Source organism: Magnolia sinica, chromosome 13 (assembly GCF_029962835.1).
Source record: "Magnolia sinica isolate HGM2019 chromosome 13, MsV1, whole genome shotgun sequence".
Taxonomy (NCBI): Eukaryota; Viridiplantae; Streptophyta; class Magnoliopsida; order Magnoliales; family Magnoliaceae; genus Magnolia; species Magnolia sinica.
Genome location: NC_080585.1, coordinates 63,714,140 through 63,732,849, shown reverse-complemented (window position 1 = coordinate 63,732,849; position 18,710 = coordinate 63,714,140). Strand labels below are relative to the sequence as shown.

Genomic DNA, 18,710 nt, shown 5'->3' with positions numbered 1-18,710 from the left:
CCATCCAACAGGTAGGATGGTGGGACTCCATCGTGATGTATGTGTATTATCAACGCCATCCATCCAGACCGTTCATCTAGATGGTGGCCTGGCCACTCACACCGGCTATATAGTTGTTGCCTTATTGCCAACAGTTTCTGTGGGCCCCACATGAGGCTTGTGTTACATCCAAACCATCCATCCCTTTTGGTGAGCTCGTCCTAAGGCTTGAGACAAAAAAAAAAAATGAGGCAAATCTATTAGGTGGACCACACTGCAGTAAACAGTGGGGGATTTAGCGGATACCCTTGAAACCCTTTTGGGTGCACAGAAGCTGTGGATCAATATGATATTTGTTTTTCCATTTAATTCAGGTCTTTGTGACCATATGCACTGATTGGATGGAAAATAAACGCTATGGTGGGCCCTGTGGGGTTTTAACGGTGGAAATCATTATCACCACTACTATTTGTGGTATGGTCCAGATAATCTTTCGATATGATTTATTTTCTTGGAAATGCTCTAAAATGATCTTTAAAATATAGATGAATGGTGTAGATGGTGCAGCCCGTTAATACGGACCATTTGATGTATATAAGGTCCATTGGTGCGGCCCATTGATGCGACCCGTTTGATGTATATGAGGCCCAATGGTGCGGCCCATTGATGCGGCACATTTGATGTATATGAGGCCCATTGGTGCGGCTCGTTGATGCGGCCCACTTGATGTATATGAGGGCCATTGGTGCGGCCTATTGATGCGGCCCACTTGATGTATATGAGGGCCATTGGTGCGGCCCATTGATGCGGCCCACTTGATGTATATGAGGCCCATTGGTGCGGCCCATTGATGCAGCCCATTTGATGTATGTAAGACCCATTATTGTGGCCCAATGCGTTATGTATGAAGCCCATATGATGAGGCCCATTGTGATATATTTGAGGCCCATAAGTTAGGCCCAAAGAGATGTACGTGAGGCCTTTATATGAGCCCTAATGTGATGTATGTAATGATGTTTATAATGGTCCATGCCTTGGGAGCAATGATGGTTTGACGTCCACATTGTAAGGACAGTGATGGTTAAATGTCGGAATTGTAGCTCTCTCTAGGGCCCATTATTAGGCCCATACTTGTTGTGTATAAGCTGTTTAGGCCCATCTTTGTTATGAAGATAGTTCATCACCATATAACATGCTTAGTATAACTCTATGATTCATGCTCATACGCATCATATGTATGCTTGATATAAGGAGTGACTGATCATAGCATATGTCATTGGGTAGATTGTTTATGGGACTCCCTCATAGGAGTTACTAACATGAGTGCGCAGTATGCGCAGGATTTGTTGCATGATTAATAGTGTGATTCATGCATCTCGCATCGGTGTGACATGATTACTGTACACCCTAGGAACATCAGGGCAGTGGCCTCCACACGCATATTGTGGATGGTAGGATCGGATACCGAAAATACTGTTACTAGCATCGGGAAGCCATATATGTCCCTGGGTGGAAATTTCTAAATCCGATGGTACTAGAAGATAATTCCAACGTCGAGACCGAGTGGATACATGAGCGCGCGAGGGCCGAATACCAGGAGGCCGCGTTTCCCATTGTGTCATGGTCGGTTGGAAGAGGGTGTGGCCTTATCCGCCAGAGGGTAGGGGGCATTGCTAGGCTGACTGTGAGTAGCTCGTAAATGGGTCCGCTATCGACGTGCCGGATAGGTGTTGGCAGGCTATTGGCTAGGCGGATAGTGAGGTTTCTTACACCCACTTAGATTGCGCGCCTGAGGAAGGGGCAGTGTCATTTGGAGTGTACTAAACCCCAGTGATTATCCACTAAGAACTGTATTGATATATGATGCTCCAGAGATGACCTGGATTGATATGTGGATTGGTATGCTTGAGCTGCATCTTGCACATGACATTGGTTATCTAGGCCTTATATCGTATGGCCTTGGTGTGACTGATAACATTCATGCCTTGCATCCCATAACCTTAGTACGGCTGATTACATTCATGGACTCATTAGCATGATTCTGCATTACTCTGATATTACATTCTGAGCACGCTCATATTACACACTCACTTACACCACTATCTAAGCTTTCTATAAGCTTATACACGATTGATGCGTGCAGGTGACGTCAAGGCACAGTCGTAGCTTAGTTGCAACAGGAGCGTGCAATCGAGCTTTAAGAGTTTCCATTATTATTATCTTATATTTCCCTTTATACGCATTGTACCTTAAAGTTTTTTATCATAGTGAATTTTGTGATGATGTTCTTGTAGTTATTGTTCGTAGGTTATGCTTATGGTTATGCTTATTACGAATCAAATTGATGTTGAAAATCCTCCTTGTAGGATCCCAGGATCGGAACCTGGTGCCGAGAGCTGAGAATGGGGTACTACGGATGTTGTCAGCGCCGGATTCGGCGATTGAGAATTTTGTGAGCCCGGTTTCCAAGTTTTGGGCATGACATGTACGATGAATCAAAAAATTTATGATGTGATCATTGACAGTGGGAGTAACAAAAACATCGTCTCCAAGATCATGGTGGAAAAGTTGTGATTAAAAACGGAATGTCATCCCTCCCCATATACGATCTGTTAGATTAAAAAGGTCAGTGAGATGATGGTAACTGAATAGTGCACTATATCCTTTTCAATTAATAAACATTATAAAGGCGAAGTAGTATGTGATGTAGTTGGCATAGAGGCCTGTCACATATTACTTGGTCGGTCATGACAATCTGATCGTGACGCCACTGATAAATGGCGAGATAATGTGTATATTTTCATCAAGGACAACAGGAAAATCATATTAGCCCATATGGATTCAGAAAACACACTCGAAACTTCTAAAGTAGATGGTTGTTTTCTCTTAACCATATGGGACTTCGTGGAGGAATCCAAAGAAACCAAATAGGCATATGCATTAATTGTAAAAGGGAAGGAACTCGAGCCCACCATCATCCTTGAGAAATAAAAATCCATGTTGCATAAATTCAAAGAAATTTGACTCGATGACCTTCCCGATGGATTACCTCCCGTGCGAGATATTAAATACCATATCGACCTTGCCCCCGGGTCCAGCTTACCAAATCATCCTCACAATCGGATGAGTCTGAAGGAATGCGATATTCTGCATGGGAAAATGGAGGAATTGATTCCCAAGGGTCTTATCGGAAAAAGCATGAGCCCATGCGCCGTCCCGGCTCTATTAACTCCTAAGAAAGACCAGAATTGGCGCATGTGCGTCGACAACTGGAACATCAACAAGATTACTATAAAGTATAAATTTCTCATACCACGATTAGACGATATGTTGGACATGCTTGAGGGCGCAAAATTATTTTCTAAAGTGGATTTAAAGAGCAACTACCATCAAATTTGAATGCAGTCGGGTGATGAGTGGAGTATGGCTTTTAAGACCAAAAAAGGTGTATATGAATGGATGATCATGCTCTTCTATCTTTCAAATGTGCCTAACACATTCATGAGGTTGATGAACCAAGTTATGAAGCCATTCATTGGGTAGTTCGTTGTGGTTTATTTTGATGATATTTTGATATATAGTCAGGACGAAGCAAGCCACATTGAACACTTCAGGAAGATTCTTCAAGTGATCACTGAAAATAAGTTGTATCTCAATTTTTAAAAATGCAACTTTTTGACTGATAGCCCGTCACTTTTGGGCTTTGTTGTGGCGTCTATGAGAATCCAGGTGAATGATGAAAAAGTGAAAGTCATCAGGGAATGGCCAGTTCCAATAAACATTCATGAAGTATAAAATTTTCATGGATTAACGACATTCCATTGTCGGTTTGTGAAGAATTTTAGTACCATTATGTCACCAATCACAGATTGCATGAAGAAGAGGCAATTTTAGTGGATTGGCGAAACCAACAAGAGCTTTGCTGAAATTAAGTGCAGGTTGTCCAAAACCATGGTTCTTATACTTTCCAACTTCGACAACCTATTTGAAGTCGAATGTGATTGCTTCATATGTCGGAATTGAGAGAGTTTTGTCTCAAAAAGGTAACCCAGTAGCCTTATATAGTGAAAAGCTTAGCGATACATGTAAAAGGTGGTCGATCTATGAGATCGAACTGTACGCAATGGTCCAGGCACTAAGCATTGGTAACATTACTTAATTTAGAGAGAGTTCATTCTTTACACAGACCATCAAGCTCTCAAATTCATTAATAGCCAAACTAACATGAATCGTGTGTATAATAGGTGGATTTCATTTATGCAGGAATTCATGTTTGTTCTGAAACATAAGTCTGGGCAACAAAACAAAGTGGTTGATGCACTTAGCCGTCGTACAACTTTGTTATTCACGATGAGCATTGAGGTTGTCCGGTTCAAGCGCCTCAAGGACATATATGCCGATAACGACAATTTCAAGGACGCATGAGTTAGATGCCAAGAAGGTCAGCCCAGTGATCTACATATGCAAGACATGTTCCTCTTGAAAGGAAACCAACTATACATCCCTAAAAGCTCACTGAGGGATCAAATAATCCAAGAGCTACATGAAGGTGGCCTTAATGGCACCTTGGACGGGACATGACACAAACTTTTGTTGAAGAGCGATACTATTGGCCACAGTTAGAACATCACGTGGGTAGAGTCTCGAAATACGGGTCCCTACACCCCGTACCTGTACCTGATGGTCGTTGGGAGGACCTATCTATGGACTTCCTATTGGGTCTCCCACAAATATAGCGTAACATGGATTCAGTGTTCGTGGTGATAAATCGTTCATCAAAGATCATTTATTCCATCCAATGCAAGAAGACCCTCGATGCAACACATGTGGTGAATCTATTCTTCAGAGAGGTCGTGCGACTACATATGATTCCCAAAACTATTACTTTTAACCATGATACGAAGTTCATTAGCTACTTGTGGCGGACTTTATGGATTAGTTTGGTACACGACTTCAGTTCAACAGTGCCTGCCACCCATAGACCGATAGGAAAACTGAATTGTGAATTACACATTAGGGAACCTCCTTCGATGTATTTTAGGAGAAAAACTGAACCAATGGGATTTAGCCTTGTCTCAAGTGAAGTTTGTGTTGAACAACATGGTGAACTGCTCAATAAGGAGGTCCTTGTTCTAGATTATTTACGGTCGAGTGTCTTGCCACACACTTGACTTAGTCCCTCTGTCCATACTTCCAGACATGAGCGTTGCAGTAAAACATATGACAAACAAGATCATGGGCATTCATGCGGAAGTGTAAACTAAGTTACATGCCTCGAACGACAAGTACAAGGAACAAACTAACAAGCATCAGCGACAAAAGGTGTTCGAGGTGGTCGACCAAGTTATGGTCCATATACACAAGGAGAGATTTTCGACCAAGACATAAAATAAGTTGAAGAACAAGAAACTTGGATCAATACCGATCTTCCAAAAGATCAATGACAAGGCTTACATTGTTGATCTTTCAGATGACAGATCTCACATACTTTCAACATTGCGAACCTAACCGAGTATCATGAATCAAAGAAGGACGAGAACTCGAGGATGAGTTCTTTTAAAGTAGAGGGGATTAATGTAGAGCGAGTCGCGGACAATTTCATGGCCAAGATGGACCAAAGAACGCCCAATTGTAGGCATAAGTGATACGGATAGTCAGAACCTTAAAACAGACATATCTTGCAAACTGGAATGAGTTATTCGATATACCATATATGATTTTAAGGTAGAAGTTACTTTAGCCAACCGACTTGCTAAGTCGGGTTGCAAATGCCAATTTTATAAGATTCTAACAAATCAATCATCAAAAATCGATTTTAATTTCATTTTTACTATTTATAGTAAGTTTTAGTTTGATTGTCACTCTTCATCTGTTGGGCTTTAGTAGTTGTGTCCAACATGAAAAGTGCTTAGAAAAATTAGGAGAATAGCATGGTTGAGGTAAATAGGACACTTACTATTTTTAGCCGAAAACCATGAGGTCTAGTGGAAATCATGATCGTCTATAAATAGTAAGTTTATTATTTTAGTTGTAGTTTGATTCTTCGTAAGGTTCATGTCACTATTTAAGAGGTTGTAAACTAGTTTTGAGAATCAATAAATTATTTTGAATTTTAAGAAATTATATTCTATTTTCTTCTTTGCCTAGTGGATTCGAGGTATCTCTGTGAGGGGTCTAGAGAGAAGCTCCGTGGATTCGGAGTACTCAACCCCCTGAGAAAGACGATGCTCAACCTCAATTTGGTCCTTCCCTACATCAATCTGGTTCAGGTTGGGTTCAGGCTGAGCACCTTGGGTTGGAATTTGGGTCTGCTTGAGTGGTAAGTTGGGTTCTCTTGAGGTTAGGCCTGGCTAAGGTTGACCATCAACTTGACCAACCTCACTGGGCTGCACTACTATAGTTTGCAAGGAGAAATCCAAGACCTGATTGTACACAATAAACTGGGACAGGACAACACCAGTGTTACACTGTGCAAAACACTTAAGCTTCCGGGGACATAGTCATACTAATATGCGAAAACTAAAATACGCTGATTGAAGCATAAATATCTTATATAAAGTAATTTACTGTCCAAACACCTTTCAATGAAACCTTCTTAAGTCCCATAGAAGGTTTGGATCAGTCTAATGCCCATCATCCTGGCGGAAATCAACTTATGAATCGATTCGATGGCATAAACATAGGGGTGAGTATGTAAGGTTTCAATGTCACAGTTGAGGTTTGGATCTGCCTCATCGGCAGGCGTTTCCATTTCATACTTTCTAATGTTGTAGCTCACTTGAAATTTGTATATTATGTCGTGGCACACCACATTGTTAGGATCATATTTTGACATGAGTTGGTTAAACTGATGCACGGAGTAATGTCACGGAAGCGGATTGCGTCCTACGGAGCTCTGGAGGCCGCTGTGATGTAAACGTATTACCCACTCCGTCCATCACTATTTAAATATCGTAAAAAAAAAAAAAACCGAGGCAGAAACAAGGCTTAAGTGGACCACAAAGATGAGGATTGAATCGACCACCGTTAAAAACTTCTTGGGAGCTTCAGAAGTTTCGGATCAAGCTGATATTTGTGTTTTCACTTCATCCAAGTCTACATGACCTTATGAATAGGTTGGATGGTAAAAGTAAAAAACATCACAGTGGCTCTTAAAGAGGTTTCATCGATGGATGTCATTATCACCGCTGCTTCCTTTGGTGTGGTCCACTGGAGATCTGGATCTTCTTCATTTTCTGGATCATCTCCTAAAATTACCTGAGAAAAGGTATTAATGGCGTGGATAAAACCCTTAAATCATGGTGGACCACACAGAGCCTGGCCGGACGGATTACCGTCCGGGCGGGGGTAGGACGTAATCCGATTCCGAATGACACACAAACATTACAGTGGGCCCTGCGGAGAGTTTGGTTACACTGCACCTTGTAACAGGGGGCGTAGGAAACTCTCGTCCGAGCTCCCATCCTACCACGAATGGATAGATAGTTAACAAAGTATTTTAAAATTTTAATATATTTACTACGTGGCCATTTATGATCATCAGCACATGTTCCATTGTGGCCCCAATGGTATGAAATATGCTCCGGTGATCATTGGTCCCGACATGGCAAAACGAACAGATATCGATATTTCGGTTGCTTTTCGGTCCTTACCTGAACGTCCGATACGTTTCGGCCCCGATTTCTTCTGCGAGTTTTTCTTCCATTTCCTTTTCCGACCGAAACCAAAACAAATCCTCTCGAATTTCGTTCCGCCGCCCAAAATGTCGTTGCAGTTCCGATTTCTTCTGCATCGGGACCTGTAACAGCCGATCCGATCCGTTGATAACCTCTCCGATTTCCTCGGCCGAGATCCCGTGTTCGATAATCTGGAATGCTCCGAGACCCGTGGACGATTCAAGAAGGCGGTGGACAGAATCTTCGTCACGGTCTAGGAGGGAAGGTAGATTGATCTCGGCAGGAATCCGGCGGGGGATTCGGGAAGCGAGGTAAGGTTCCGGCAGGGTGAGGTCAGGGACTTTGAGGGATTTCTCGAGGAATTCGGAGAGGATCCGATCGTCGATCGCTGCTGATCGAAGACCTTTGGCGGTGGCGATGGGAGAAGGAGGAGGCGCAGATGAGAAGAGATGGCTCCGGGTGCGTAAGATCGCAGCTGCCATTGTGAGCGGTGTGGAGAGCCAAGAGATGGAGGCGTGATTAATCAGTTAAGTGCGAGCTTTTGCTTTTCTTTAGTTTTTGGTCCGCATGAGGTGCACTTTTGGGTTTGCATTTGAGAAAATGACCGTACTCACCTCGAAGTTCAAGCAAATTACCAAAAACGCTACGACACTCCTTATATTTTCGGAACGGCCTTCTAACAGCTTTTGAAAAATTACTTGCACCAAAATGCCCTTGCCTTTGTTTCAATAGTTATACAGTTTTCCAGAGAAGAAAAAGTTACGCCGTATTTAATGCTAAGAAAGTGATGTGTACGGAACACTTTTTTACGTGTGGGTAAGGACTAAGCTCCTGGGGCCCACATTGATGTACGTATATAATCCATGCCGCCCATCCTTTTGTCGTGTCATTTTAGGGCTAGGGCCCAAATATCAGCCTAATTCAGAGCTTGTGTGGGTCACATAATAGAAAATAATGGTGACAATGGAACTCACTGTTGAAACTTTTCAGGCTCACTGTGATGTTTGTTAGAAGTGGACACTGCCCAAGTCAGGTCTTTTTTGGGCCTACGCGGAGCAGGCTGACAAGGTGGACGAAATGGATCACCCCATTGTGGGCCTTAAGCTATGATACCAATGGTTTGGTAGAAAAGGACGTGAATATATTTAAAACCACGATCCATACAACATGATAACCACGACTAATATAACATAGCAACTACGACTTATGCAAACCACGACCCAAATGGGCCCACATTGATGTATGCGTATAATCCATTCCGCCCATCCTTTTTGTCATATCATTTTAGGGTTAGGGCCCAAATATCAGCCCGATCCAGTGCTTTTATGGCCCACAAAATAAAAAAAAATAATGGTGACCGTTGAAAGTTTTTAGGCTCACTGTGATGTTTGTTAGATGTGGACATTCCCCAAGTTAAGACTTTTTGGGCCCACGCCAAGCAGCCGACAATGTGGATGGATCGAATCACCCCATTGTCGGCCTTAAGCTATGGTATTAATGGTTTAGTAGAAAAGGAATTGAACACGTTGAAACTCACTAACCATACAACATGACAACCACGACCCATATAACATGGAACTTACGACCCATGCAAACCACGACCCAAATGGGCCGCAGTTGTATGGATCATAGTTGTCATGTTATATGGGTCTTAGTTGTCCTGTTATATGGGTCTCAGTTGTATGGATCGTACTTGTCTTGTTATGTGGGTCATAGTTATCCTATTATATGTGTCATGGTCGCAGTTGTCCTATTATATGGGTCTTAGTTGTCCTGTTATATGGGTCTCAGTTGTATGGATCGTAGTTGTCCTTTTATATGGGTTGTAGTTATCTTGTTATATGGGTCACGGACGCAATTATCCTGTTGTTTGGGTCTTAGTTGTACTGTTATATGGGTCTCAGTTGTATGGATCGCAGTTGTCCTGTAATATGGGTCGCAGTTATCTTGTTATATAGGTCGTGGTCGCAGTTGTCTTGTTATATGGGTCTTAGTTATCCTATTATATGGGTCTTAGTTGTATGGATCGCAGTTGTCCTGTTATATGGGTCGCAATTATCCTGTTATATGGGTCGCGGTCGCAGTTATCCTGTTATATGGGTATTAGTTGTCCTCTTATATGGGTCTCAGTTGTATAGATCACAATTGTCCTACTATATGGGTCGCAGTTATCCTATTATATGGGTCACGTTCGCAGTTGTCCTATTATTTGGGTCGCAGTTATCCTGTTATATGAGTCATGGTCACAGTTGTCCTGTTATATGGGTCTTAGTTGTCCTGTTATATGAGTCTCAGTTGTATGGATCGCAGTTGTCCTGTTATATGGGTCACAGTTATCCTGTTATATGGGTCGCAGTCGCAGTTGTCCTGTTATATGGGTCTTAGTTGTCTTGTTATATGGGTCTTAGTTGTATGGATCGCAGTTGTCATGTTATATGGGTCGCAGTTATACTGTTATATGGGTCGCGGTCACGGTTGTCCTGTTATTTGGGTTGCAGTTGTTTTATTATATGGGTCGTGGTCGTCATGGGTAGTGATTATCATGTTATATATGGTCCACAATGGGGTGATCTGATCGATCCACCTTGTTGGCCAGCTTGTCGTGTGCCCAAAAAGTCTTGACTTGGGCCCACATTGATGTTTATTAGAAGTGGACAATGCCCAAGTCACCATTATTGATGTTTCAACAGTCACCATTATTTTCAAAAAGTCCTGACTTGGGCCCACATCTGATCCATTGATGTTTCAACAGTTACCATTATTTTCTATTATATTGGCCACACAAGCACTGGATAAAGCTGATATTTGGCCCCTAGCCCTAAATGACATGGCAAGAAGGATGGGCGGCATAGATTATACACATACATCAATGTGGGGCCAAGTCAGGACTTTTTAGGCCCACGGCAAGCTAGCCGACAAGGTGGATGGATTAGATCACCCCATTGTGGGCCATATATAACATGATAACCACAACCCATGAAAACCATGACTTATATAACAGGACAACTATGGCCCAAATAACAGGACAAATACGACCGCGACCTATATAACAGGATAACTACAACCCATATAACAGGTCAACTGAGATCCATACAACTGAGACCCATATAACAGGACAACTACGACCCAAATAACAAGACAACCGCGACCGCGACCCATATAACGGGATAACTGTGATCCATATAACAGGACTACGATCCATACAACTGAGACCCATATAACAAGACAACTAAGACCCAAATAACAGGACAACTGCGACCGCGACCCATATAACAGGATAACTGCGATCCATATAACAGGACAACTGAGACCCATATAACAGGACAACTAAGACCTAAATAACAGGACAACTACGGCCGCGACCCATATAACAGGATAACTGCGACCCATATAACAGGACAATTGTGATCCATATAGCTGAGACCCATATAATAGGACAACTAAGACCCATACAACAGGACAACTGGGACCGCGGCCCATATAACAGGATAACTGCGACCCATATAAAAGGACAAATGCGATCCATACAACTGAGACCCATATAACAGGATGACAAAGACTCAAATAACAGGACAACTGCGACCCCGACCCATATAAAAGGATAACTGCGACCCATATAACAGGACAACAACGATCTATACAACTGAGACTCATTTAACAGTACAACTAAGACCCAAATAACATGACAACTGCGACCGCGACCCATATAACATGATAACTGTGACCCATATAACAGGATAACTTGATCCATACAACTGAGACCCATATAACAGGACAACTAAGACCTAAATAATAGGACAACTACGATTGCGACCTATATAACAGGATAACTGTGACCCATATAACAGGACAACTGCGATCCATACAACTGAGACCCATATAACAGAATAACTAAGACCCAAATAACAGGACAACTATGACTGTGACCCATATAACAGGACAACTACGACTCAAATAACAGGACAACTGCGACGCGACCCATATAACAGGATAACTGCGACCCATATAACAGGACAACTGCGATCCATACAACTAAGACCCATATAACAGGACAACTAAGACCCAAACAACAGGACAACTGCGACCGCGACCTATATAACAGGATAACTACGACCCATATAACAGGACAATTGCGATCCACACAACTGAGACCCATATAACAGGACAACTAAGACCCATATAACTGGACAACTGTGACTGCGACCCATATAACAGGATAACTACGACCCATATAATAGGACAACTCCAATCCATATAACTGAGACCTATATAATAGGACAACTAAGACCCATATAGCATGACAACTATGATCTATACAACTGCAGCTCATTTGGGTCATGGTTTGCATAGGTCCTAGTTGCCATGTTATATAGGTCATGGTTGTCATGTTATATGGATCGTGATTTTCAACGTGTTCAATTCCTTTTCTGCCAAACCATTGGCACCATAGCTTAAGGCTGACAATGGGGTGATTCGATCCATCCACCTTGTCGGCCAGCTCGGCATGGGCGCAAAAAGTCCTAACTTGGGCAATTTTCACTTCAAACAAACATCACGGTGAGCTTGGAAACTTTTAACACCACTATTATTTTCTATTTTGTGGGCCATAAAAGCTCTGGATTGGGTTGATATCTGGGCCCTAGCCCTAAAATGACATGACAAAAAGGATGGGCGGAATGGATTATACACATACATCAGTGTGGGCCCATTTGGGTCGTGGTTTGCATAGGTTGTAGTTGCTATGTTATGTTGGTCGTGGTTGTCATGTTGTACGGATCGTGGTTTTGAACATGTTCATGTCCTTTTCTACCAAACCATTGGTACCATAGTTTAAGGCCCACAATGGGGTGATCCATTCCATCCACCTTGTCGACCTGCTCTGCGTGGGCCCAAAAAAGTCCTGACTTAGGCAGTGTCCACTTCTAACTAACATCACAGTGAGCCTGAAAAGTTTCAACAGTGGGTTCCATTGTCACCATTATTTTCTATTATGTGACCCACACAAGCTCTGGATCAGGCTGATATCTGCGCCCTAGCCCTAAAATGACACTGAAAAAAGGATGGGCAACATGGATTATACATGTACATCAATGTGGGCCTCACGAGCTTGGTCCTTGCCCGCATGTAAAAAAGGGTTCCGTACACATCACTCTCTTGGCATTAAATACAACATAACTTCTTCTTCCCTAAAAAACCGTACAACTATTGAAATAAGGACAAGGGCATTTTGGTTCAAGTAATTTTCCAAAAGCTATCAGAAGGCTCTTCTGGGAATATATGGAGTGTCGTAGCATTCTAGGTAATTTGCCTAAACTTTGAGGCGAGTACGGTCAATTTTCCTTTGCTTTTACAAAGTGAGAGCCACGTGGGTGGAACTTTGACGAGATCCACGCCATCCATCAGATACACTGCCTTATCTTAACCATTAAACACAGAAATCATGGTAATCGAAAAGTTAGATAGTGGACAGCAGATGAAACATTTGACATGGAACGCTCATTTTTTTTAGGGCCCACCGTGGTGTTATATGCCATCCAATCCATTTATCTGATGTGCCTCATCGAATGAAAGAGTTATCCACAGTATTCTAAAACTTAGGTGCCTAGCACCACATTAATTCAGAGGTTTAATGTATAATTTTTTTATGGCCCACCTGACCGTTGGATTAGCTTGGTTTGTGCTTTGCCTGATGGACGACATAGATTTCCTGCAATTTAAGTCGTTTGCCTAGAGTTGGAAATCAATCGTGAGGAAGTAAGTAGCTCTAGTCACGATAGATTAAAGAACTTTAAAAGCAAATCAACATTTTCAGTCTGATCATGTGATCAGCATGCTGGTATCAAAATTGAATATACGGCTCAATTCAAATAGAACACCTATAATCTGGCCAAGATTGGTAGATATATTGGAAATCAACTGCATGTAACAGAGATCTGATAAAATCAATGGCCTAATCAGTGTTGCTACTTAAGATGATCTGATGATTGTCAGAAGGTGGGGTTCATCCTGTCACACCTCTGTCTTTCATATAAAAGACTTCTTCTCTTTAATACAGATGAAACTAAAAAGAAATTGGTAGAATTGGCAGCGAATAATAACCCTAGAACATCTCTCTAAATGGAGAACTCCGCTTAGAGCAGTACACAAGTAGAGTTAGCTCGGTAACTCGCTCGACTTGACTCGAAAAAGCTCGACTCGACTCGACTTAAAATGATTTCGAGCCGAGCATGAGCTTAACCCCGCTCAACTCGAATCGACTCGAACTCGACTCAGTACAGGGACCAGGGTATATATACCTTGCTAATTTCCAAAACAAAAAACCCTAAGCCCTAACCCCATCGCCCATCCCTCTTAGCGCCCGTTCAAAAAAAAAACCCCAACCCTTAAAAAAAACCCTCACCCTCTCTTTGCCATCCCATCGTCCATTCGGCCCATCCCAGCGCTCGTTCGGTGTTCCCTTATCTCCGGCCATCCCAGCACTCATTCCTCTCTCTCCCATTGGTCGTCCTAGCCATTCAATCATCTTGTCCGACTGTCCCTCTTCTTCCCTCACCTGTCCGACGACCTTTCTGGTGGCCACAACGACCGTCCGGCACTCCCTCTTCTTTCCTCTTTCTCCCTCTCGTGCTCACATTGCCCTATCTAGTGCCGGTCATCCCTGCTGGTCGTCCCTGCCCCGCATGGTAAGTACCTTTGATTCCTAGTTGTTCTAAAAATCACTTTGACTTGAATCAAAAATTCTGCTCAAACTCAGCTTGAAATTTGCTCGAACTCGGCTCGAACTCGGACGAGCCAAGCACGAGTTGTTGTTCCGAGCTCGAAGGCTAAGCCGAGCCGAACACGAGCTGGGCAATACTGGGCTCGACTCGACTCGTGTACAGCTCTAACTCCGCTTGATACTCAAACTGAATCCAATGTATGAGTGTAAACTCGAATTGATTGCTATTATGAATTATACTAAGGAATGTAAATGACAAATAAATGTAAAGATTATACTAAGGAATGTAAATAAAAGGTAATATAAAGATACATTTAGTTTGGTTTGGTTGGTATGAGACATTTCTTCTTGATGAATTCTCTGGTTATTTATAGTTTAAATTGATCATCTACATATTTTTCATGTTCTGATGGTTTTTATAATCGCTTCAACATATATGGCCTTTTGGAGACTTCCTTCTAAACTCACCACATGTCCTAGTAACCACTTTAGGCTTCCTTACTGACTTGACAACATTCCACTCGGTCGTTTGGTTAACCTCCTGGATGACTCTTGGCTGCTTGGTTTGCTTTTGAATTCCTTTCATCTGCTCACTGTCATATCATCCTGTCAATTGTGATACTGTAAAAAACACTCCAATTAGGGTTGCCAAGAACGGTCAGAAATAGGGTACAACATTGCCTTCCATATCGCTTTTGCCTTTGGCAAAAGGTGAATGAGATTTTAATTCGTTATTTGGTGCAATAAATGTGATTGTTCAACTATGTAAAAACATCAATTTTAGACATTTTTGTCGAATTCAACCATCTTGATCGTGAAACGACAAATTTGACCATCTTAGTTGAACTCAGCCGCCTTGGTCGAATTTAGCCATTTTGATCAAGAAATGACAAATTTGACCATCTTGATCAAGCTCAGTCGTCTTGGTAAAAAAATGACAAATTCAGCCGTCTTAGTCAAATTTGGTTATCTTGATCGAAAAACGATAAATTCAATTGTAACAATGGAAACTATCGGTCAATTCATTCCGAATAGGGATATGCTTGACTGAGGTAATAACATAGTCGCTAACTTGACCTGCTACTTCCTGAACCATCTGAATAATTTGGTTATGATACAATGATGTGATTCAACCATTGGAGGTGGTTTAAGGTTACCTAGTTTTTTCTTCCATGATACTATGGATTTCCAAGGAAGAGATGCCCCCAGTTACATCTTGGTTTTACTCTTTAGAAATAAAAGTTTTGACCTCCCTCTTTAATCACCTAAACTTAGCGGACAATGGAGCATTTTGACCATCCTGGATTAGAATAGGAGGTGTGCTCCACTGTAGAGGAGGTATCAATGGTGGCCGAACTATGTTACCAACAAACTTCCTTTCAACATTATAACGTGTCACTATCGGTACCCTTTTTGTAATGATGGCCATTAATCGGTACATGGCCTTGGTTTGGGTAGCCATCCATTTGTTTACAGTCTTAGTTTGAACATGGAATTGCTTGGCTTGGGTGTGTACAAGCTCTGTATGAACTCTCCCACATTCCTAAACATGCTGAATACTCATTTACTTATCCCGAAATTCGACCGTTATCTTTTCAAGGGATGCAGTCTAAGAAGTCAATGCCCTCTTCTAGTTAACGGGACTGAGTGTCGGACTAGTGTTTATATTCAATGATTCGGAGGCCTCTTGAAGCAACATGTCCTCGGTTGGAGGTGGTGCGATTGGCGTCGAGGGTTTAACCCTAACAATTTGATTGCTTCTTCTATTTGTATATCTGATTGGTCGATTAGCAATGTCGTATCGATCAATAAACTGGAGAAAGGGTCCCAATGAGAATGCTAAAAAATCTTGTTGTTAGTTCAATTACAGTCATGTGATTAGTGTGGGCATGGTAGAATTGAATGTGCAGCTCAATTCAAACTCAACATCTACAACCCTAAGTGCTAAGATAGGAATGTACGTCAGAGATCAACCATATATGACTGATATCTAATAAGATTATTGCCTATTCAACCACTTGTAGAAGGTTACTTAAGATAATCAGGTGCTTGTCAGAGGGTGGGGTTCGTCCTCTAAAATTAAGTCACATCTCTACCTTTTGTACAAGAGGACTTTTCGTCTCTTTATTACAGATGAAACAAAAAGGAAATTCTTACAATCGGCCGTGGAGAACAACTGCAGAGCACCTCTTTAGATAAAGAACTTCGCTTAATACTCAAATTGAATCTAGCGTATGAGTCTAGACTCAAATTACATCTAAAGATAACAACTACTTGATTATTGTTGTTCGATGTTGTTTTCTCACATAGTGTGTGGGCGTGTTGGAATTGGATTTGCAACTCCAATTCGAAAATGAACAATAATGACCCCGAGTGCTAAGATAGGCAGACAAAAAGTGTATGATCGAGATATGAGGAGATCGGTCGCCTATTTGGCCACTCACTCAATGCGTAAATTGGATTAGGTGATATTCGGAGGGTTGGGTTCGTTCTCTGATGATGGGTTATTCCTTTTCCTTCTGTATGAAAGCACTTTTTGATATAGACAAAGTAGAATGGGAGAAGGAATCCTTACAATTGGTCATGAAAGATAGATGTGGAACACCCTTTCCAATTGAGGAGTTGAATCCAGCACACTAGCATGAACTCCAATTACAACTAAGGATTATCAGCTACTTGATTATTGCTAAAGACTACACTACAAAATGTGAATCATCAGGTTAAAAAGTAAATGATTACACTAAGAAATATAACTCGCTTAGCAGGAAAAGTAAAGGATTAACTGTGAAACGTAAATTGATTGGTAAATTGAAAGGATAATTGAAATATAGTGTTTGGTTTAGTATGAGATTGAATTTTATGCTGAATTCTCCTTCTATTTATAGCTTTAATCAAGCTGTTCTGAATCCTTCCCACTTTTCGATGGTTATGGTAACCACTCTCCATCACTTGGATTCTAGATGCTTCCCACGTTGTACTTATTTTACTATCTTCGAGCCATTTGTCATGCGATCGTGCGAACTTGATCGCTTTTCCTTATGTCACGTAATCATCTGACCTCGGTCGTTTCCCTTCTTGACCGCTCTAATAATTCACGACAACAATTGATACGTTGTTATTCCACTTTTCGAGGAGTCACCGTACATATTCGCAGGAAAATCTCCTGGCACACCATGCATGTCCGTACAGATCACACGTAACTGACTTTGATTGGCCGATGCGGACTGTGGCCGAAATGGGTACAAACATCGCCCCCTTGTTGTTGTCCTTTCGGTGAAAGCAACAACAACGTTTGAGTCCTTATTAATACCATAATAAATGTGTACACATGCCACCCGAATGCGAACTGCCTTCGACTATTTTCATCAGTATCGGTCGCGTCGACTCGAGGCGTCAGATGAACTCGATGCTTACACATGTCCACTCTAGGTATCGTGTCGAAACAATAATTATGCTCCAATAAATTCTCTCTCTATCTTCGGCCAATATAAGCACTAGTTTAAACATTTTCCATTTACACATTTCAAATTTACTTCATTCTTGCAATTTTCTTCCCAAACCTTCATTTCTCACTCTTCCTTCTGCAATGGTTGCTTCTTCTTCCTTTGCTCCTACATTCGATCAACGCAACATAATGGTTGTTATGGAACTTCTTGCAAAGAGTGTACTGAAGATACAATCTTCAAATATCCTCTGGGTGATGATATCCTCTACCTAGGTCCAACATTTTTTTCAGAAGTTATGACTTATGAGGTTTAACCTCTGAATCCCTTTTTTCTGATCTGCCCGGGAGGAGATTTTGATCTGATCTAGATCTATGCCTAACACTACAAACAATCTAAAGACTCCTCAGACATGGCTGAAGACTCTCCGAGATTTAGACAAATGGTTCATCTGACTGTCCTCCCAATATGCAGCATCATGGAGGGACACTAGTATTTATGAATGCATAAAACTCTCCATCCGAGAGTATGCTGCCGAACCAGCCCTTCTAGTTGCTCTTTCATCCTTTTGGAGCACGTCGACCAACACCTTCCATTTTAGCTTTGGTCCAATGAGCCCCACCGTCAATGACATATGTCACTTAACCGAACTAATACCCTTTGTTATGACATATTATGCCGGTGTTGTTCCCAGATAGTGTAAGGATTTCCCAATCAAGGCTCATAAACCCTATACTACATTTATGAAGGCCTACTACAAGGTTGAGGGTCTGGTCAATGATGACGAACACACAACCTTCCTTCTCATTTGGATATGCTAACACCTCTATGTGAGTGCTTAACAGGTCACTAAAGAATATGTTGCTCTAGCTGAGCAACTTGCTTGGAGATAAA

General features: G+C 41.8%; 1 protein-coding gene across 1 annotated transcript in view; it reads right to left on the bottom strand.

Annotated features, from left to right (window-relative positions):
* Positions 1 to 8,220, bottom strand: part of LOC131223817 (uncharacterized) — a 37,742-nt gene extending 29,522 nt beyond the window's left edge. The window contains exon 1 of the mRNA XM_058219328.1: positions 7,632 to 8,220. Within this exon, the coding sequence (XP_058075311.1) occupies positions 7,632 to 8,137 (506 nt within the window). The 5' untranslated portion in view covers positions 8,138 to 8,220. The remainder of the gene's footprint in view (positions 1 to 7,631) is intronic.
* Between the last annotated feature and the right edge of the window lie 10,490 nt (positions 8,221 to 18,710).